The 22368-nt window shown below is 39.4% G+C and overlaps 1 protein-coding gene across 4 annotated transcripts in view; it reads left to right on the top strand.

Moving 5' to 3' along the window:
- The window catches only part of DCLK1 (doublecortin like kinase 1), a 352724-nt gene that overhangs the window by 153852 nt on the left and 176504 nt on the right, over positions 1-22368 (top strand). For all 4 annotated transcript variants that reach the window (XM_050766067.1, XM_050766068.1, XM_050766066.1 and 1 more), the window contains one exon: positions 20965-21064. In XM_050766067.1, coding sequence (XP_050622024.1) covers positions 20965-21064 — 100 coding nt within the window. The remainder of the gene's footprint in view (positions 1-20964; positions 21065-22368) is intronic.

Here is a 22368-nt window from a genome sequence, read left to right as displayed (position 1 = left end):
TGGTCATATACCCAGAAGTGGAACTGCTAGATTGTATGGGTATTCCACACTTAATTTTTTTTGAGAAATCAGCATGCTGTTTTCCACAGTGGCTGCATCATTTTTTATTCCCATAAACATTTCACAAGAGTTTCAATTTCCCCACATCCTTGTCAATACTTGTTATTTTCTGTTTTCTGTTTATTTGTTAATAATGGCCACCCTAATGGGTGGCAACCCATTTCCATTTTTAAATGAATTGTATTTTCAAAAAAGTTTTTTCATATGTTTCTTGTGTTTGTTTTGTTTGTCTCTTTGCCTTGAGCTTTCTGTTATTCCTCAGCATTTCCTGAGCTCCTGACATCTTGTTTCAAATGTCTAGGAACTCTCCCTGTGGCCCTCCTCTCTTTGGAATGAGAAGTTCAGATCCCTTACAATCTCTTATTGTTCTCGATTTGGAATTCTGTGGTCATTTTTATCTGTATATGGCTCTGAACAGAATTTCTAAGGTTGGGCACAACACAAAACAAAATGGCTTAGAGAGAGAGAGAGAGAGAGAGTCAGAGAACACAAGTGCTCTACCCCACCCCTGAGAGTGGAAGGGGTCTGGATGCACAGGGATTAAGCATAGTTGATTCTCAGTGGCTTCCAGTCAGTCCTCCTAGAAGAGGAGAGGAGCAGTGCAGTTTCTTAACTATTCTTTAGCTGCTTTCTAATGCACTTTTCTTTGTGGCAGGACATTTCAAGGTTTCCCTGAGCAAGAATTTTATCTTTCTGTCCTTTGCACAACTGGTAAACCGAGATCCTTAAAGAAGTAAATATTTTTAAATGTGGAAATATCGCTTACAACCAAGTGAATAACATTTGGCTAACAAAGAGCATGGCACTATCAGATGGAATTAGGGCCATATGCACACAGTACAAAAACTCCAGATGCTCGTGTTAATTCAGTTAAATTTGAGTCAAAGAATCAGTGGAGCTGGTCCTTTGGACTGACTGGTCATATAAATACAGATGGCCAATGCATGCCCGGCTTGGCTCATTGATCAAACAGAGTAGAGATTTATTGACATATACAGGAATATTCTTTTTCTACTGAAAGATGGATGTTTGTTTTACTTATTTCTAAAATTATTGGCATCATGAATGACACATTCATGAGGTACCTGCCCTGTGTTCAGAAGACAGGTAGAGAAAGAGTAAAGAACTGCACTGGTGATCTCAGAACAGTGTCTTCTGGGCCATGACATAAAGGAACTTGCAGATTTCATGTCAGAGCAGCTTAAGTTATGGCTTAAGTCAGTGGTCAGCAAACATTTTCTGAAAAGGGTCAGAGAGTAAATATTTTAGGCTTTGTGAACCATGTGATCTCTGTTGCAACTACTCAACTCTGTCTTTGTATCTGGAAAGCTGCCATAGACATATGTGAACAAATGAGCATGGCTGTGTTCCTAAAACTTTATTCATGGGCACTGAAATTTGAATTTCCTGCCATTTTTACCTGACACAAAATGTGATTCTTTCCTTGAGGTTTTTTTTGTTTTTTTTGTTTTTTTTTCCCAACCATTTAAAAATGTAAAAACCATTCTTAGCTCAAGGGCTGTACAAAAAGATTTGGCCCATAGATTTCAATTTACGGAACCCATGGAAGTCATAGCTTCCAAGAATGTTTCTTTTTGATGCTCAGATTTTTATATGTGTAGGAAAACTTGGATGCAAGCAAAATAAAAAGTATGTTCTAGCAAGTCGTTTACAAAGATTTGAATTTATGAGATGAAAACAAATATTTCCGGCCACATGCCTCAGTGTAATTTGGTTTGCTGATTTAATGTCTTCCTGAATGCAGAATTTTAGGTAGCAAAGTGAGCCTGCCAAGTAGGAAAGGAAGATGGAAGTTTGAAAACTCTAGCACTGCCTATGAAATCTTAAATCCTGCATTCATGCAATTTGCATGTTCATTTCCTCTTTTACAAAATGTTCCTGGAATTCTTATGGTTTCATTATTAGTGAAAATTGTTTCTTTTTTTCCCCTTCACAACTTCATATTACAAATTCTCCAAACCTGGCACTTCACTGCGTGTTTCTTTTGAATGTCTTTAATTCTGCAATTTTATACACCCCCTTATCTTCCAAATTTGATTAGTTTCCAGAAGTTCTGCAGAGAAAATGGGCCATAATAATTCTTGATTATTGCCACTTATTTTCTTATAATTTGATACAAGAGGATTTTATTGCATTTTTAAAGTAGTTTTAATCCGAAAAAGATGGTCCTCTCCAAGTTTAACTTCATACAGTGTAATAATTTAACTGCTATTTCCTGGTTCTAGAAGTATTTTTCTATCTTAAAAAAAGTTGCTTTTCTCAAATTATTATATTACCATTGTATTAGCCTGTTTTCACACTACTATAAAGACATACTCAAAATTGGGTAATTTATAAAGAGGTTTAGTTGACTTACAGTTCTGCATCATCAGGGAGGCCTCAGGAAACTTACAATTGTGGCAGACAGGAAGGAGGCGTGTCTTACATGGCTGCAGATGAGAGAGAAATGCATGAAAATGCAGGAAAAACTACCGTCTATAAAACCATCAGATCTCATGAGAATTCATTCACTATCACGAGAACAGCATGGGGGAAACTTCCTCCATAATCCAATCATTTCCCACAAGGTCTTTCCCTAAACACCCGGAGATTACAATTCAAGATGAGATTTGGTTGGGGATACAAAGTTTAACCATATCATCCATGATAATAATTTAACTACTTCATGGTTCTGGAAACACCTAGAACACTGAAGTTCTAAGTTATCATTGACCAGACGAATGCCAGAAATTTCATACCTTTGAACTTCTCAGCATAAACCACTTCTTGATAATCCTGGTCTTCACATTCACAAAATATGGCCAAGCAAAGCTTCCTATTATGTCTCCAATCCTACCAAAACATTCAATAAGAGTGTCTAGTAAATTGTAGAATTAAAATATTTCCATTGTTCCCTACTATACTACCTGTAGAAGCTCCTCAGCATGGTGATAAAGATGCATTTGGTTTTCAGTGTCTCAAGCATAGTAGGCTCACAAGAAAATTCACCTCCCCAGTTCACCCTTTGCAGGTTTCCTTTGTAAGTCATGAAACAAAAGAGCCAGAAGAGACATTGTTCATTCAGTATAATTTCTCATTTTAAAGAAGACAAAACCGGCACTCAGAGAAGTTAGGCTCACACTGTGAGTGATTTACACAGTCAAGATGAGGAGAATCCAGTTCTGCTGATTTGCTGCAGTGCAAGGTCCTGGCCGTGATTCACTTGTTCTTGAGGCATTGTCATGATTCCTTATTTCTATCTTAGAAGTCAAGGAGTGTCCTATAAAGGCTTTCCTGTTCTTAGTTCACTCTTCTGAATATATAATGGAAACAACTAACAATGAACAAAGCAGAAAAGACAAGGAGAACATAAGAGAGTCCAGATAATCCAGGGTCCGTACAAACAACTCTTTCATACCATCAGGAACTGGTCATGGTGGCATAAGTAATAACTGGCATAAATGTAAAATGAATAAAGACCATATGTTTGCCCGTCTTCAGGTTGACAGAACATATATATGTTACCAGAATTTCCTATGCTTTAGAGTTTTTCTCTAAAACCCTCTGAAATTTAACTAAGCTCAATGGAAAAATTAAGCCATTAGCAGTTGTTTCATAGGAAAATTTTTATTTCTGTATATTTTGGTGTGCGTGAAAAATACATGCCTGTATTAATTTGTTAAAACTTCTGTAATAAATAACCATGATCTGAGTGGCTTAAACACAAAAATGTATTGCTTCACATTTCTGAGGACTGGAGGTCCAAGATAAAGGTATCAGCAGGGTTGGTTTCTTCTTAAAGCTGTTAGGGAGAATCGGTTCCAGGCCTCTCCCCTAGCTTCTGGTGTTTGCTGGCAATCTTTGGTGTTCCTTGGCTTACAGAAGCATCTTCCAACCTCTGCCTTTATATTCACGTGCCATTCTTCCTGTGTCTTTGTCTAAGTGTCCTTTTCTTATAAGGCCACCAGTCATATTGATTTAGGGGCCTGCACAATTCCAGGATGACCTCATCTTAACTAATTACATCTGCAGTGACCCTATTTCCAAACAAGGTCGTATCCTGAGGTACTGGGAATTAAAACTTTGACTAAGTTTTGGGGGGCACAGTTCAGCCCACAGCAACGCCCTTCCCTGAGATATTGCAAAAATAAGATAGCTATTTTGTTCACTGTAAAGTTTCATATAGACACTTCTTGAGCTGAAAAATTTTTGTTAACAGTTCATGTGTTTGGACACTGAAGGGCAGTATAACACTACAAATAATTGCAAAAAGAAGTTCAGGGCTTGTTTGCTTTAGAAATTACATTATTATGATGATTTTGTTTAAATGCCTCTATAACTATGACTATCATGTATGGTGATTTTAACCTTATTTGTGTCTGATTACACTTAATGTTAAAGTCAGACTTAAAACTTGTGGATAACACGTTGAAGTTTGTCTAAATCAGAAACAAGGAGAGAACTTTAATTTTGAGATTTGCATTGAATGACTATGCCTTTTTTGTGGTTTTAAACCTTTAAATTGCTGTTGATTGTGGTAGTTTGTGCTTAGATCTCATTTCCTTTAGCATCAAGGAAGTTATGATTGGCATGGACAAATGTTTCAGCCTCGAGGGAATTTTCAGGTACTTGAAAAGAATATTATTTCAGGGGATGCAAGGGGAAAGTTCATCTTAATTTAGTTATTGCACTGTATTCTTCACATATAAAAGAAAAATGGATAATATACAGAAGGAAAGAAAATACTATTTTCATGCACTTTGGTCAATGTTGATTGCAGTTCTAATGCCTTATGGTTGTCTGAATCCAACAGCTGTTAGACCAGAATAATTTTCTGTGTAAAACCAGTACAAGGAAAGGACAAACTGGAAACCACTGATTTATTTTGCTCTCTGTTCCATGATAGTTGACTCTGAGAGTAATCTTGGAAGTTTATGTCTCACCAACATTAACTTAAGGGCTATATTGCTATTATTTGCTTTTCTCTGAACACTTGTATTGGGCCTGACATGTCCATGCATTATCTTGTCAAATTCTTTCAATCATCCTGGGAGGTAGATGCAATGTTATTCTCCTTCTCTCTGTGAAGGAATGTGGTGAGTAGGTGACTCAGGTCTCCCATTCATGGAATTGAGTTTTAAACTTAAGTTTCTCTGACTCCAGAGCCTATGCTCAAAACCTCTATTGTACGCTGTTCTATATTGCTGCATTGTTTAAAGTGAATTGGAACATAAAAATATGTAAACATGAACATGTTCTCATCCAGACAACAAAAGCATCTTCCTGTGCTAGGTAGATGTTCTGTACATAAACGGACTGGACCACTAGGGACATTCAGAGCCAAGCATGACATCGTGAGAGAAGGCCATCAGTAATATGAGACAAGTTTGTAGAAGAAAAAAAGAATCATGTCAACTCATTCCTGGTTTGTGAGAAACCCAATAAATAAAAATCAACCATTAGAAATTATTTGTGAAAAGCTCTGATTTTTTTTGACCAGGCATAGCGGCTCATGCCTTAATCCCAGCACTTTGAGAGGCTGAGGCAGGAGTACTGGCTTGAGTCCAGGGGTTCAAGACCAGCCTAGGCAACATAATGAGACCCCATGTCTACAAAAAATTTAAAAATTAGCCAGGTGTAGTGGTGAATGCCTGTAGTCCCAGCTCCTGGGGAGTCTGAGGCAGAGGATCACTTGAGCCCAGGAGGTTGAGGCTGCAGTGAGCTATGATCACACCATTGCACTCCAGCCTGGGCAACAGAGACCCTGTCTCTAAAATAAATAAATAAGTAAACAAACAAACAAATGAATACATAAATACATAATCTGATTTTTATCCTTTCACTCTCATGTCTTAAACCCCATTTCCCCAGATAGCTGAGTTTTATTTACTCTGCTTCCTTCCAACTAAAGCTAACATTTCTAATAGTTTTTAATGGCCCTGGTATTTTTTTTTTTAACATTTGGGCCGAGAAGATGTGGCCAAAAGGAAAATTACTGCACATGGTGGATTTTTATTTTTGGAGAGAGAGTATTCATTTTTAAGGTGAAGTCGGTAGCTTTTGAAACCATGATTTGCCCTTGGAGCCAGAGGATGGATTAAGCGGGGAGAAATGGAAGTAGAAGGAGCTTCTTGGCTTATTGGAGGGGTTTAGTTTTGTTCCACCTCTGCTGAGCTGGTAACATTTGCTTTAAAATTTCCTGTTAGGTTCTCCACTTTCTTTCTCTCCTCTTCTCTCTAGGAAGAGGAAAGGGATAGTCATGATGATCAAGCATAGGGGAAGAGAAGAAGGACCCAGAAAACAATCTGTTGACTAACACAACCCTTTCCCAGGACAGGAATGTAAGCACATGTAGATGCACCCATGTATACATGCACATAAACACATGCACACACACACACACACACACACACACAAAACTTGCTGTATTGGTTTTCTCATGAGCTCTAATTTTCAGGAGTGGTGGGTCTTGATTGTGCCCTACCCTGCCTTTGGAAATTACAGGAGCCGGAGTCTGTCCGGAAGTTGGTAGTCTCCCCTGAGATATGGAAACAACCAACAGTACTGGCTCTGCACATATTAACCATGGCTGCTGGAATTCTCCCCTGGAGACTACAAACCGCCTGCCCACGGGTTGAATCCAGGACATGGACATGTCTCATTTGGAATACACAATGTTTTTTATAAAACACGATTTTATCGCCCACTTTTTAAAAATCAGGGGCTTTCAAATGAAAGTCTGATTTCACTTTCTCATAGGAAATGAATCAATCTGGCCTAATTTCCTGCATGACAAGTGTTGAGCTGCCCTGTTTATGGGTGGGGGTGGGGGGTGTTCCAGGTCAGTGCAGTCACCATCAGTTTCCTATTGTCTGCCTGTGTTCATGGCCATTGATCACCCTGTTTGCATGGTGTTTTATTATGCCTGGCCCACTTCACTGTGTATGTTACCTGCCAGGTCTCTGTAGGCATTTGAAGTAATGATGCTTCATGCCTTAGTTCATGCTTCGTGGGGAGGTGGAAACCAGCCCCATGTTACTCACTCAACTCTAGATTTAAATAAAAAAGAATTAATTTTAGATGCTCTAATACACGTAGTATACAATGAAGACAAAGAGGAAATATTGACCTAAGGTGTTTTCATCACCATATATAATTTTTAAAAGACCATTAAGAATCAAGTTTGTATTCATAGTTGTGTACCCACATCAGAATTTATTTATAAAAACATAATGTCTTCAAACCAAGCTTTCATTTTGAACTGTAAATTTTTTTATCTTACTTTTACCATCTCTCTCAACCTTTTATTAGCTGTGTTTAGATCTTAATACAATTATGCAAAAACAGTATTATTGTTCAAACAATTCCAGAGAATGTTTCCATTTATAATTTTAAGCGCTCACTTGCTGTCATATATATTTTTGGAAGAACAAGGATCTTTCTCCAATATTTTGGAAGCCATGTAAATGTCTTTAGTAGCTGCATTTAAGTATGGATGAAAAAAGTAAATGTATTCCTAAAATAATTTTAGAATTCTAGGTTGCATTTATAGTGAATATTACTGGGATGATTATTATCAATTAGAAGTGGTTAAGCACCCAGTGAGCAAAACACAGACTAATATGCTGCACAGAATACTCAAGAGACAAAAGGCTCTGTCCTCAGCTCATTTAGAACAAAATCCAAAGTTTTGTAAGGGCTCCCTTTATGGAAATAGTGGTGTTGATGGTAATGATGGTGATAGTGGTGTTAATGGTGGTAGTGGTGGTACTGGTAGTTATACTGCTGTTGGTGGTACGGTAGTGGTGATGGTGGTGGTGGTGGTGGTGGTGGTGGTTATAATGGTAATGGCGGTGATGGTTATAGTGGTGGTGGTAGTGGTAATAGCGGTGGTGGTGATGTTATAGTGATGGTAGTGGTGGTGGTTATGGTTATAGTAGTGGTGCTGGTGGTAGTGGTGGTTATAGTGGTGATGATGGTGATGGTTATAGTTATAGTGGTGGTTGTAGTGGTGATGCAGTGATAGTCATAGTAGTGGTGGTGGTGGTGATTGTTATAATAGTGGTGGTGATGGTAGTAGTGGTTATAGTGGTTATAGTGGTGGTGGTGGTGGTTATAATAGTGGTAGTGGTGGTGGTAGTGGTGGTTATAGTGGTGATGATGGTGATGGTTATAGTTATAGTGGTGCTGGTGGTGGTGATGGTGGTTATAGCAGTGATGGTGGTGATGGTTAGAGTAGTGGTAGTGGTGGTGGTGGTGATGGTGGTAGTGGTGGTGGTGATGATTGTTATAATATTGGTGGTGGTGGTAGTGGTGGTTATAGCAGTGATGGTGGTGATGGTTAGAGTAGTGGTGGTGGTGGTGGTGGTTATAGTAGTGGTGGTGATGGTTAGAGTAATGGTAGTGGTGGTGGTGGTAATGGTGGTTATAGCAGTGATGGTGGTGATGGTTAGAGTAGTGGTAGTGGTGGTGGTGGTGATGGTGGTTATAGCAGTGATGATGGTGATGGTTAGCGTAGTGGTGGTGGTGGTGGTGATGGTGGTTATAGCAGTGATGGTGATGGTTAGAGTAGTAGTGGTGGTGGTAGTGATGGTGGTTATAGCAGTGATGTGGTGATGGTTAGAGTAGAGGTAGTGGTGGTGGTGGTGGTGATGGTGGTTATAGCAGTGATGTGGTGATGGTTAGAGTAGAGGTAGTGGTGGTGGTGGTGGTAGTGATGGTGGTTATAGCAGTGATGGTGGTGATGGTTAGAGTAGTGGTAGTGGTGGTGGTGATGGTGGTTATAGCAGTGATGGTGGTGATGGTTAGAGTGGTAGTGGTGGTGGTGGTGATGGTGGTTATAGCAGTGATGATGGTGATGGTTAGAGTAGTAGTGGTGGTGGTGGTGATGGTGGTTATAGCAGTGATGATGGTGATGGTTAGAGTAGTAGTGGTGGTGGTGGTGATGGTGGTTATAGCAGTGATGGTGGTGATGGTTAGAGTAGTGGTAGTGGTGGTGGTGGTGGTGATGGTAGTTATAGCAGTGATGGTGGTGATGGTTAGAGTAGTGGTAGTGGTGGTGGTGGTGGTGGTGGTGGTGGTTATAGCAGTGATGGTGGTGATGGTTAGAGTAGTGGTAGTGGTGGTGATGGTGATGGCGGTTATAGTAGTGGTGATGGTTAGAGTAATGGTAGTGGTGGTGGTGGTGGTGATGGTTAGAGTAGTGGTGGTGGTGGTGGTGATGGTGATTATAGCAGTGATGATGGTGATGGTTAGAGTAGTGGTAGTGGTGGTGGTGGTTATAGCAGTGATGGTGGTGATGGTTAGAGTAGTGGTAGTGGTGGTGGTGGTGGTGATGGTTAGAGTAGTGGTGGTGGTGGTGATGGTGGTTATGGCAGTGATGATGGTGATGGTTAGAGTAGTGGTAGTGGTGGTGGTGGTGATGGTGGTTATAGCAGTGATGGTGGTGATGGTTAGAGTAGTGGTAGTGGTGGTGGTGGTGGTGATGGTTAGAGTAGTGGTGGTGGTGGTGATGGTGGTTATGGCAGTGATGATGGTGATGGTTAGAGTAGTGGTAGTGGTGGTGGTGGTGATGGTGGTTATGGCAGTGATGATGGTGATGGTTAGAGTAGTGGTAGTGGTGGTGGTGGTGATGGTGGTTATAGCAGTGATGGTGGTGATGGTTAGAGTAGTGGTAGTGGTGGTGGTGGTGGTGATGGTGGTTATAGCAGTGATGGTGGTGATGGTTAGAGTAGTGGTAGTGGTGGTGGTGGTGGTGATGGTTAGAGTAGTGGTGGTGGTGGTGATGGTGGTTATGGCAGTGATGATGGTGATGGTTAGAGTAGTGGTAGTGGTGGTGGTGGTGATGGTGGTTATGGCAGTGATGATGGTGATGGTTAGAGTAGTGGTAGTGGTGGTGGTGGTGATGGTGGTTATAGCAGTGATGGTGGTGATGGTTAGAGTAGTGGTGGTGGTGGTGGTGGTGGTGGTTATAGTAGTGATGATGATGGTTATAGTAGTGGTAGTGGTGGTGGTGGTGATGGTGGTTATAGCAGTGATGGTGGTGATGGTTAGAGTAGTGGTGGTGGTGGTGGTGGTGGTGGTGGTTATAGTAGTGATGATGATGGTTATAGTAGTGGTAGTGGTGGTGGTGGTGATGGTTAGAGTAGTGGTGGTGGTGGTGATGGTGGTTTTAGTAGTGATGATGGTGATGGTTAGAGTAGTAGTAGTGGCGGTGATGGTGGTGGTTATAGCAGTGATGGTGGTGATGGTTAGAGTAGTGGTAGTGGTGGTGGTGGTGGTGGTGGTTATAGTAGTGGTGGTGATGGTTATAGTAGTGGTAGTGGTGGTGGTGGTGATGGTGGTTATAGCAGTGATGGTGGCGATGGTTAGAGTAGAGGTAGTTGTGGTGGTGCTAGTGGTTATAGTGGTGGTGATGGTGGTGGTGGTGGTAGTTGCGGTGTGTGATGGTGATGGTGATGTGCTGGTGGTGATGGTTATAATGGTGGTGGTGGTGGTGGTTATAGCAGTGATGGTGGTGATGGTTACAGTAGAGGTAGTGGTGGTGTGATGGTAGTAATAGTGGTAGTGATGGTTATAGTGGTGGTCGTGGTGATGCTAATAATTATTTTGGAAACATTAGCTTTATGAGATTGTTGTTTGAAAATCATCATTTACTTAAGAAGACTAATTTGCACTGTATTAAAAAATGCCTTTTAATCTCGAGTTATAAATGCAGAGAAGTATATTCAAACTAGAAATAAAAATATTTAAAGCAACACACTCCATACTTTAATGTCAAGTGACCTTTACAAATGTTCCTGGCAAAAGCATACTTCCATGGCTTTGGGAATATTATTTTACACAATCTCAGGCAGTAAGCCAGTGCACAAGAACATACCAGGCAAAGTGATTTATCTTTGTGTTTTTAGCTCTCAAATGTATGCCAATATTTTTGATACTTATAATTTTCTTGCAAAACTTTTTAAAAATCTGATTTTACCAAACAGTCCTTGTGAGAAATCAATGTAACATCATGTGTCAAGTCTCTCTTAGGGCCTCACACATCATAGGTCTTAGCACTCATCCCAGGCTCCTAAAAAACATCAAGAGTGCCTTTGTGTGCATGTTGAGTAAGAGTCAACAAAATTATAAGAGAGTAGTGAGTTGCTTTAAACACATTTTTAAAGTCCTGACTCTATCTGAGGATGTTGCCTGGCACAGATTTTGTGGGTTGGGTTTGGTTCTCTGGGTTTGAAGCCTGACTTTTGTAACTTTATCTGCATGCCAAGACTCCTATAAAGCACCTTACACTAGCTGATTAGTGACTCTTTTCCTTTGCTCCAAGTTTATCTTGCCCCAAACCTATTCTATTGATGGTGTTGTGTAGGCTTATAAACACTTAGTAGGGGAATCTCAGAGCATCATTTCTTTGTTCTTCATCTTAACTTTTCAAATAGTGACCACCCTAACAAAGAATACACAATAAACTGATAAAAGAATAAACATTTGAAAATCTTTTTTGAAGGTATAGTTATTTCAAAGTTTTATATGGATGTTTTTGAGTGGACTGAATCCAGCCCAGAGGAGCATTTTGTATGGGTTTATATACTACTTGCAGATTTTATTTTTTAATTGGAGATGTTAAATTTACAACAATTCTTCCTATTAAAATGTTTTAGAGAAAGTAATGTGGGAGCACAGTGCCTGATGCTGCTTGCTTTGGACAGGGCATTTATGATCCAGTTTGCCACTGATGGTGGTTTTGTTTCTTTCTTTTTTTTTTTTTTTTTTTGCCCAGCCTTTGCTCATCCGTATTCCCTGCCTATCCCTGGTTGGTCCTGTGTTTATGACTCCTGCTATGAACACTTCTTGACATTGGTGATGAGAACTCGAAGTGTTTCTCAGAATGACTTGAAGATAGCATTATGTCCAAATATCACTCCCCGGGCATTAAGCAGACAACAAACCATATGTTCAGTGCCACATTTTACCCCTTAAGGATTTCCAAAAGATTCTATATTATGTGGCTTCCTGTTTCTCTTAAGAGTTTTATTTCTTCTTTCTTCAATTATTACAGTAAGATGTTTCTGCCTAATTAGAAACCATGCCACAATCTCAACTACCTACTTGCATGAATCTTTTGGGAGATCCTCTCAGCGATAGAATATAAGTTTAATCTTTTTCTATCCCTGAAAATAATGAGTTCAATCAGACGGTTCAGATAAGCCAATTTCCTGGGCTTGGCCACCCTTAATCTTGAACATTCATCTTAAGGTAATTGATTTAGGTTAGCTTCTGGGTTCAGACCAGAGTTTATTTGCACCCTCTCCAAAGAAACTACTGTGTCACAGTTTTCATTTTCTTGGACTATCCTTTAATTCCTTAAGTGAAAGAAATAGGTAAGCTATTCTAAAAAGGAAGTAGACAATAGTAAAGGATGTCTTAGTGGGAGAAACCAGAGGAATAGGACTGATGTATTAACTTGGCAAAAGACCAGGATTGGAAACCTTCTGAGTAAACTCTATTCTTCATACCTCTCTTTCCCAGATATTTCAAGTTTAGTATTCTGTTCTTAAATAATAGCCCCAAACCCCTCAGACTGATGTTCAACACGGAGACCTACCTACTATGCCTTACTAATATCAGCACTGAGAGCAGTAACTGCTCATCGCTGGTGTTCTCTATAAGCCAGGCATGGTACTGATTACTCTACATACATTATCTCATTGAACCCCCATGAAACCCTACGGGGTAAGCATTGGTAGCTCCATTTTACATATGAGGAAACTGAGGCTTGAAGATGTTAAATAGTTGTCCAAGGTCACACATCTACTAGGTGGCCGAGTCAAGGCACCTGGTCAGTATTTGTTACTAGGGTGTTGTTTTACACTTTGCTATGGTCTGAATGTTTATATCCCCCCAAATTCCTATGTTGACATCCTAACCTCCAAGACAATGGCATTAGGAGGCGGGCTTTGGGAGGTGATTAGGTCACAAGGGCATCATCCTCATGAATAGAATCAGGGCTCTTATTAGAGGCCCCAGAGAGGTCCCTCTTCCCTTCCACCTCGTGAGGCTACAGTGAGAAAGCAGGCCCTCACCAGACACCAAATCATCTGGTGCCTCGATCTTGAACTTCCAGCCTCCAGGCTGTGAGACACAAATGCCTGCTGTCTACAAGCCACCCAGTCTAGGATATTTTTGTTATAGCAGCCTGAATGGACTAAGAGACACATTTTTAAAAAGAGAATGAAATGTTAGCATTTAAAAAAATAAAGGATAGATAACAAAAGATGAGTCATTTAGAGTAGGTTGCAGTCTGCTTAGGTATGTCTGAGTCTGTGAAAGATGGTAATCCATGCATAAAGGGTGCATTCCTGGGTCAGAGAGTATGTTCAACGGCAGGCTGCAATAGCTGATGTCCATGTCAACTACAGCAGCTGAGAACACATCCAGGGAAGAAATACACTTTCAATTCCATAACTGACTTTTTCTGATTGACCCAGCGAATCCAACTGCGACCGTTTCAAACGAGAACTTTTCCTTTTTCTATTTCTTTAAGCATCAGCCTGTTAGTTTGAGTGTAATCTCCTAGCCTATTCTGAATTTTAACAGTATTATCCATTTTTACAAAAAAAAAAAAAAGTCTTAGTGCTTCATGTTTTAAACTTGTAAAGAGTACTTTGAGGATCTTTGTTTTCTTCTTTCTGTTTATTATTATTACTTAACTAATTTAATTTTTATTCACATATTTTCCTCTGGCCAAGAGCCAGAGTTTCTTTAAAGAATTTTTTATTAGAAGCTTCCAGCCATAAGAGCTAGAGGAAAATAAATTATCACTTGCATAAATTTATCATCAAAGAGTGAAAACAAAAATGTAAAGAAGTGATGGAGAATGTGTTTTATGACAATAACATAACACACTTCTAATATTAGGCTATAAAACTAATTGTGAACATATTTTAGAACCAGAAACATATGGAATTACATGATTATAGGACAGAAATATTCACAGTGGTTGACTTATAATATCATGTGGCATAAAAATGCTCATTGCTAAGAGTGGAGAGAAGAAGCCAAGTATGGAATGAAATTGGAAGAGGAACCTCCTCTCAATTCAGTTTTGGCAGGACGACGAGCCCCATACGTGCCAAGTTTTAACTGAAAGCTAATTATAATGGTCACGTTACGAATTGTGCAGAAAGAGGAAGGTTGTTGACTTGGCACCTTAAATACATAGGTAACTATATATTTTTTCAAAAATATATAAGCATTCCTTTGTGGTAAAGAGCATCTCATTAAAATGTTAACTACAGAACCTTTAAGCTTGCCATCTTTAACGGGTATCAAGAAGTTTAAGAAACTACAAATGAAGTATTTTGAAGAAAAAGAAAGTTAAAACAGAAAGAACGTGCCATACTCAACGATTCCAATAGATGGGATGAATTTATTCGTTTTTACTTCTGTGATGGTTTGTTCTCTTGCTTAAAATACATTCTTTAAATGGGTGACAGCAAAATATTTTGGTGTCTCTCATACAATGGAAAACACCTGATAGAGACACAATGACTTCTGTGGCTTCAAATGCGTCCGGGGCTACGGAGATATCCCCTGTTTCGTTTGAAGAGGGCGCTCTTGTAAAGAAAATATCCTTGCCTAGGCCCTGCTGAGAAACTGGCCCAGCTCCCTGAAGTCAGCGTCACCATGGAGATCTTATTCCAGTGAGGGGGAATGGATTCCACGGTCCTGCTTTGGAAATGTGTAAATAGCAGATGCTTTTATTGCCTTTGTTTGAATCTCTGCCCTTGCAGAGCAACTCAGGCCGGAAGCTCAGAGGAGAGGAAGTCCATATTTGTCTGTAGCATTTTGTTTCCTCGTAAGCAGCTTAGTCTCTTGGGACGACTGTGCGTAATGACAAGTTAATGGAAAAGATATGAATTCAGATTTCACATAAAGAGAGTCAGAAAAAGGAATGTGTCTTCCTTGAGCCAAAGGAAGAATTCAAACTTCCTTCTTTTAAAAAAGGGGGGAGTTTATTAGACACCATTTTTATTACATACTGTTAATGTACAATATATGTGGTAACTATTGATCATAATGATTTTATCAGCTGAAATTTATAATATGCAAATGCGAGCGTGCATGATAGACTCATTTTCCTACAGCTTGGTAGTTAAGAGCCTGCATTTGAGTTCTAAGTGGCCTGTGTTCAAATTCCTACTGATTTTCTGTTTAACCTGGCTGTTTTTCTTCATCTGTAAAACCAGGATACTGATACCGATAAATTATTGTCAAATAGGGTTTGTCTCCTTCATAGTTGAAAGAATTCAGTATTATCATGTATGTTGAAGATGAAATGTAGTAATGTATACAGAACTATACCTGTTGGTACATCACACCGAAAAGAGAATTTTCCTATTTATTTTATCTTTATCAGATATATAATTACTGTGGTAAAGCATATTAGAATCAATACAGTAACTGATAAGAGAATTTAAGTCACTCATCCAAGTTCATGCAACAGTTATAGGCAATATGGGCTCAGAACCCAGGTATCCTGACCCTCGTTCAAGGACTTTTCCCAGCACATCTGGCAATTATAATCACCCATGTTTTTTGAGGTATTGTGGGTATGGCATAATGCTAAGCACCATCACATAAACTCTCATGCAATAAATTGACTGTTTTTCTTTGGACTTAAAAAAAAATTCAACATTGGCGTTAGATTTCCGTATAATAAGCAAAGCGCTAAGTAAAAACTGAAAATTAGTCAACAGAATATTAAGTGTCGTGTACTATAAACAGATTATCTGGCTTATGAATTGCATATATTACACATACAGTATCTTTTGCAGTGGGGGATATTTCAACAGAGAGCAGTTTTCTCAGAGGAATAAAAATCTCTGGTTGTCACGAAACTAGAAGTTGGTGACAGATCTCAAGGGGCCCTGAGTTAAGACAGTGGTTCCTAGCACATTTGTTATGTCAGGTGAATTTGCTTACAAATGACTTTTCACAGCATCATTCTGTGGAAGGCTAATGGAAATCAGTGGTATAAACTCTGCCCCACCTTTGAGTTAGCGTCTTCTACCAGCTTTCCACCCATTCTCTGATGCTAATTCAAAGTGTGCCTTTCATCAAAATAATGATACTGATAGAATCCTTATTCCCCAAGCAAGAAGAGGCACGCATTTGCTACATTTTCTTCAAATCAACTTAGAAAAGAAGCATGTTAGTATAGAACTTAGGAAGTATATACTGTATATTTGCACTCAATTTATACTTATTTAGAAGTAAAAATACATTTGGGCTAATAAAATAGCTAAAATTTATTGAGGACTTATTATCTTTGGCTTCATCGTCTTAACTCATCTTGAAACAACTAATATGAGAAACTGAGACACAAAGAGATTAACATCCAAGTGGAAGAGCCGGGTTCACTCAGAAGCTGGGCTCTGTTGGTAGTGCTGTGTTCTTAGGGAATAGCCTAAGCAGACATCTCCATGATGCCAAAAGAAAAGGCACCCAATGGAAGACACTGCCCTTGCTCTGACTGAAGTTAGGATCTATAGAAACAGGACTCATTTCAAGATAGCTGATGGAGGTTTCCTGATTAGCTCAAGTCAATGTGGTGGCAGAGTACGGGCTGGAGTGATATCACCTGTCTCCAGCCTTTGACAAAACCACTAGAAGGTAATGTAAGTCACTCTCTGCTGAATTACTGATTCACAACAGGAATTATTTGGATCATAAGTCTGTAAACATATACGAGAAAAGAAGAGGTGATGGATAAGGACAGCCATGTTCTTAAGATCTAGGCCAGGGACTGGCAAATAATGGGCACTCAGTAAACTCGTATTGATCAATGGATAGAGATTCAGAGCAGGGATGAGTCACTTTGGATAAGAGTGGATAGAGAAGGTAGGGTTTGAATCTGCGACTGAGCTATGGGCCATAGGAGGGATTTGAACAGGCAAAGAATAATAAAGGTTACCAGATAGAAAACAAACAAACACACACACATATAGGTAGGAAAGAACAAGCCCTTTTTAGAGAAAAACAGGCAAAGCAGATAAATTGAAACATGTTTCAGGTTAGGACATAGTTCTTCCATCCATCCATCCATCCATCCGTCCGTCCGTCCGTCCGTCCATCCATCCATCCATCCATCCATCCATTTATTAATCCATCCATTGTCCATCCATCCAACAAATGCTTATTTAAGCATCAGGCACCATGTCACAACTAAAAAAACCGGAAGCTTGAAAGATAGGTTGGGGTCAGATTCTGAGGCATCTGGAATGCCAGGCTCAGAAAGATGAACTTTAACTTGAGGATAGTAAGCCATGGATGGCCTTCTGAGCCATGGAGGGAGATATTGCAAATTTGCTAAGGAAGAGTAGACTGACAGAATTAAACCGGATGGATTGGACAGAAAGGAGGTAGGGCTGAGAAAATCCACTAGAGTAAAATGCCAGGGTCCACAGGCAGGAGGATGAGCCCTGGACTGACTTGGTTCTGGGAGTAAAGGAGAGGAGGGTGGGGGAAAGGAAGGCCTGGGTTGGAAAGTTACTACAGGGGTGGAATCTCTGACCGTAGTGAAACCACAGAGAAGAGCAGGCTCTGAAAACATCAACTGTCCTGAGAGGTAGAGGAGCATGGAGGTGGAACAGAAAAGCTTGGAAAGGTGCTTCTCCACAGGATGGACATCTCTCTTTTCTCAAACTTGATAATTCTGCCTTTGCATCTGCCCTGTATCTAATCATCATGAATGCTTCCAACATCTGACACGTACTGAGCAGATAATTCATGGCTGAGAGGCCAATTGTCACTATCCCTTTGTAACAAGAAGCCTGTTTTTCATTCATCAGATGAATTTTTTAAAAAACTGGTAACTATACTGAATCTTTAGAACACCAGGTTTCAAAAGGAGTAACACTGCATAGATAAATAAAATCAGATTATTGTGCGAAACACTGGTTTTCAATTCCTCTACCTTTTTATAATTCCTTAATATCAGAATGTACAGTAATGCCTCAAGGAAAATTCTCAATGTACATTTGTCTAGAGAAGTGGGTTATAAATCTCCCTCTGTTATTCTTTCTTGCTAGTTGGAATACATTATAGCTACCTCTGTATCAGTGATAGAGCGTGAGTGCATGGATAATTGAAGCGCACTGAAGTGCACAGATTATCCTAAATTCATCTTTATTATAACCTTGTGTTTAAGTCTCCTTTGCTATCAACTTTTTAAGAAGACTTCTAACAAGGAGCAGTTTTATAAAGTTGAATTTGATCTACTGACCATACCTACCTTTTCCAATGGGAAGTTGTGAGCAGGGAAGTGGTTACATGATGTTGAACAGAAAGCACAGAAAACATCAGAGTTTCTGCTAGTTCAACAAATTCTCTCATTTCAGTGACTGTTTGGTGAGAGGTAAATGAATGCATGCTGCTTGGCACTGAGGTGACTTGCCCCTGCCTTTTTGTGCTGGGTGATGACAGTTACTTTTCTCTAACAATCATTGCATTCCTTTTATATTCTTGGAGTCTCGGTGTTGGAAAGAACATCAAAATTTCATCACGTTTCATTTCCCGCTTGCCAAAAAAAAGAAAAACCTGCCCAAGATGGATCATTGTTTGTTCCGTTCTTTAAGTCTCAGACTTGGAGAATGGTCATCAGTAAACTGATGGAAGAGCATTGGCTAGCAACCTGCTTAAAACCTGTTGTAGTTTTGATGATAGTTATTTGTCCACATAGAAGTGACATGAAACATGAAGACACCGATGAGTAGGATGTGGTTAGCAATCAGATGTTCTCAAATGCAAATGGTGGGACTGAGAATGTGTTTCCTTTCAAAAACAATATTTTTCATCTATCAGAGATACATCATCAGAATGTTTGATGTAGAGTAGGCCCATCATAAATGTTTGAGTGAGTAAATTAGTTGGCAATGAAATATTTATCAGCTGCAGAAGCATGGCCGCCTAGGAGCAGAGTGGGTAACTCCTTTCTTCCTGTGTTCCCAGAGATCTTTTCACCTATGGCTGTCGGCCACTTCTAAAGGGAACTCTGAGGAACACTATCTGTCTTCATGATGCTGTGTGAGAAAAAAGTTCTGGAATCAAATAAGTTTGGGAAATACTGGATTTTTCTATCTCTTCTTTGACGTCATGATGTATATTAGAACATTAAGGGTTTTGAGAATTTGGAAACAAATATTTTCCAAATCTGTTTGGCTTTAGAACTCTCTTTTGCACAAAACGTATTAACCATCCACACTTTAGGAGATACTGCTCTTTTGGGTTCATTGTTCACATTTGGGCGGAGATCATGACTTCTTCATTTCTGCCAGATGCTGATTGGCACATAGTAGGCGTTCAGTAAATACTTTCTGTAAATGAAATGTAAAATGAAAATGGCCATGGGGGGGAGCGTTGATTGAGATGATGCTAGAAGAAGCTATGGTGTCATGAAGGTAAAGATGAACAGGATTGGGTTGGAGTCAGAGAAAGAGGAGCGAAATGGAGGGTGGGTTCTGAATTCAAATGGTCTGCTTTTAAACCAAATAGAATATCAGAGCTTCTGACATCACTCTTGAAGCCCTTCAGTTTATCTTCCTCAGTGATTACAGCATCCCTCTTAAATCCCCTGTGTTTTTAAGCTTTCATGGGTAGACTAAACACTGACAACCATGGATAATACCTCATTCTTGTTTAATGTTGATTATCAAACTGTTATAGAAATTCAATTTTAAAAACTTCAGCCAAGTGATTATTTAGAAATGAGACATTATTTGGAAAGACAGTCTAAAGCCCACACATCATTGCATTTGGGGACTCTAAATAATGCTATGTTATCTCAACTTACTATTCTATGTCTTATAGCACATGTGATGTGTCAGAGTAGCATTCCCAGGGACTGACAAAAAAAGCAGAACTCCAGAGGTGCCCACGAGCACTCCAGAGCGGCTTGTCTCTGGTCCTCAAATATCCAGGGGAAAATGCTATTACAACCTCTATTTCATACAGCTCTGAATGGGTGCCTGCAACTAGCCATCTTACGATTCGCCCAAGTGGTCAAAGGAAATTGAAAATAGTTAGAAATCAGCAGTGTTCCTAGTGTTGGCATTGCACACCATGTGAACAAAATATTACATACCCTATCCAAAGACAGAGAGCAAGATGCTTGAAAATTATTCATTTTGATCACATTTACTTGCAAAAATGACATTTAGCTTTCTTAAAGCTCTCATTGGAGAGTAAGTCGAGTAAATATCAAAAGGTTGCCTTAAAACTTGCCTTTTGCATGACGAGAAGAAATGGGTGGCCTGAGAGTTTTAGAGTTTGGCAGAGCTTGGGTGTGGGCATACACTTACCGTAATCTCTCTAACCCTAAGCAATAGCTTCATTTATTTATTATTATTTTTAAAAGAGTTTCATTTTTCTTTCAACTGGAGGTGGAATGGGTTTAAAGGAGGTGATTATGTTCATATGATGAGAGAAATATTTTTCTTCAGTGATTATGATGGCATCAATTACTAAACATATTTGTTGTTAAAACCATATGCTGACTTGTGTTGCTATCAAAGAGGATTACATTCCGAAGAGGAAAGGGGCACTGCACCTACACTAATATGGAAACAAAGGGCTCTTACCTCAGAGCCTATTGATATATCAAGTAATAAATGTGACAGTTACGGGTTCTATTTTCCTTATCCTGTTTGCCTGCAGAACTGAAATGGAACATGTTTCTTACTAGTAACAGATGCTCGAACCCCTCTTTTGAAATTCCTCTGTAGAAGCTGCCCTGTTGATTCCATTAGGTGGGAAGGGGCTTTATGCAGATGTCTGCTCGTGGGGTTGCGTTGTTGTAATTGCTGTTCTACCACCCTTGCTGAGTGCCATGCTTTTCTCTTGTAGGTGATGTGCCTTCAGGACTTTTTTGGTGATGATGACATTTTTATTGCATGTGGACCGGAGAAGTTCCGTTACCAGGATGATTTCTTGCTAGATGAAAGTGGTAAGGAAAAAAAAAAGTTCAAAACCAGGGGAAATTTGAGGCAGCTTTCAAAAATGAGCTGCACCAGGCCAAGATTATGTCAACTCCAAAGCTACCAAATCAGTTTCAGATCCTCACCCAGCGTGTCTTTTCCATATCTTGAATTTCTTTGATTTTTTTTTTAAATATGGAAAACAGATGAAATGAGAATTGGAAAAGTTAAATCATTTAGAAGAATAAGTAACTAATGGCTAATTTATAACCACTTAATAATTAAGTTGATGTTACATAGAAGATGATGGTGTGGATTTCTACATTTTTAATTTTATATTTTTTCCACAATTTTTAGCTGAGGGATTTGTCATCATAAAATCATTTAAGATGTTTCTAGGCTCAGCTTTCAGGTAGCTTCCTTTAATTCCTAACCAGGCAAGTGGCTTGCTTTCCCTTTTTCCTTTAAATACTGTAGCATTCATGTGTCATTAGCATCTGTGAGATATCAGAAAAGAGAAGCTAGCTTCCTTCCGTTAACAAACTAAATGTGCTACTCCGTAACTGATAAAGAGGGGATGGTTGTAAAGAGGGAAAAACATGTCTTAGGAAATGAATATGAAAGGTTGTGACTTTAAGAATGATATTTTTGATACCATTAATCATCTGAGAATCTTAGCACTATCACAGGTAAGATTATTGTACCAAAGATTATTGTACCCCTTCCTTGATAATATTACTCTAATTTAATTAGGGGAGCATTGCATATTTACTGACAACTCAGATTCTGCCTAGTTGGAAATGCTTTTTGAAATGACAATAAATTATTTGCTTAGATGAATACAGAAAAACAAATCAGTGAGCTTTTGAAATAGTGGCTGAGCAACACTTGAGCACTAACAATAATGGGAAAGTGATGTGATGTAGTGGTCTCACCCCGACACTGCAGATGTGTGTTAATGCACAGCATCTATGTTACACGCATATATACATATTATCAGCTGTATGCACTTAGGAACTACAGTTCTTTGATTTAAAAATGACTTAAAGGATGGGTGTGGTGGCTCACACTTGTAATCTCAGCACTTTGGGAGGTCGAGGTGGGCAGATCACTTGAGCTCAGGAGTTTGAGACTAGCCTGGGCAACACGGCGAAACCCTGTCTCTACAAAAGTTAGCAGGGCATGGTGGTGCACATCTGCAGTCCTAGCTGCTTGGGAGACTGAGGTGGACGGATCATCTAAGCCCAGGGAGGTCAAAGGTGCAGTGAACCCTGATTGTGCCATTGTACTAGGCCTGGGTGACAGATCAAGACCCTGTCCCCCCCAAAAAATG

This window comes from Macaca thibetana, chromosome 17, assembly GCF_024542745.1.
Source record: "Macaca thibetana thibetana isolate TM-01 chromosome 17, ASM2454274v1, whole genome shotgun sequence".
NCBI classification, from domain to species: Eukaryota; Metazoa; Chordata; class Mammalia; order Primates; family Cercopithecidae; genus Macaca; species Macaca thibetana.
Note: the sequence above shows the minus strand (reverse complement) of the source record. Positions and strands in the feature narration are given on the sequence as shown.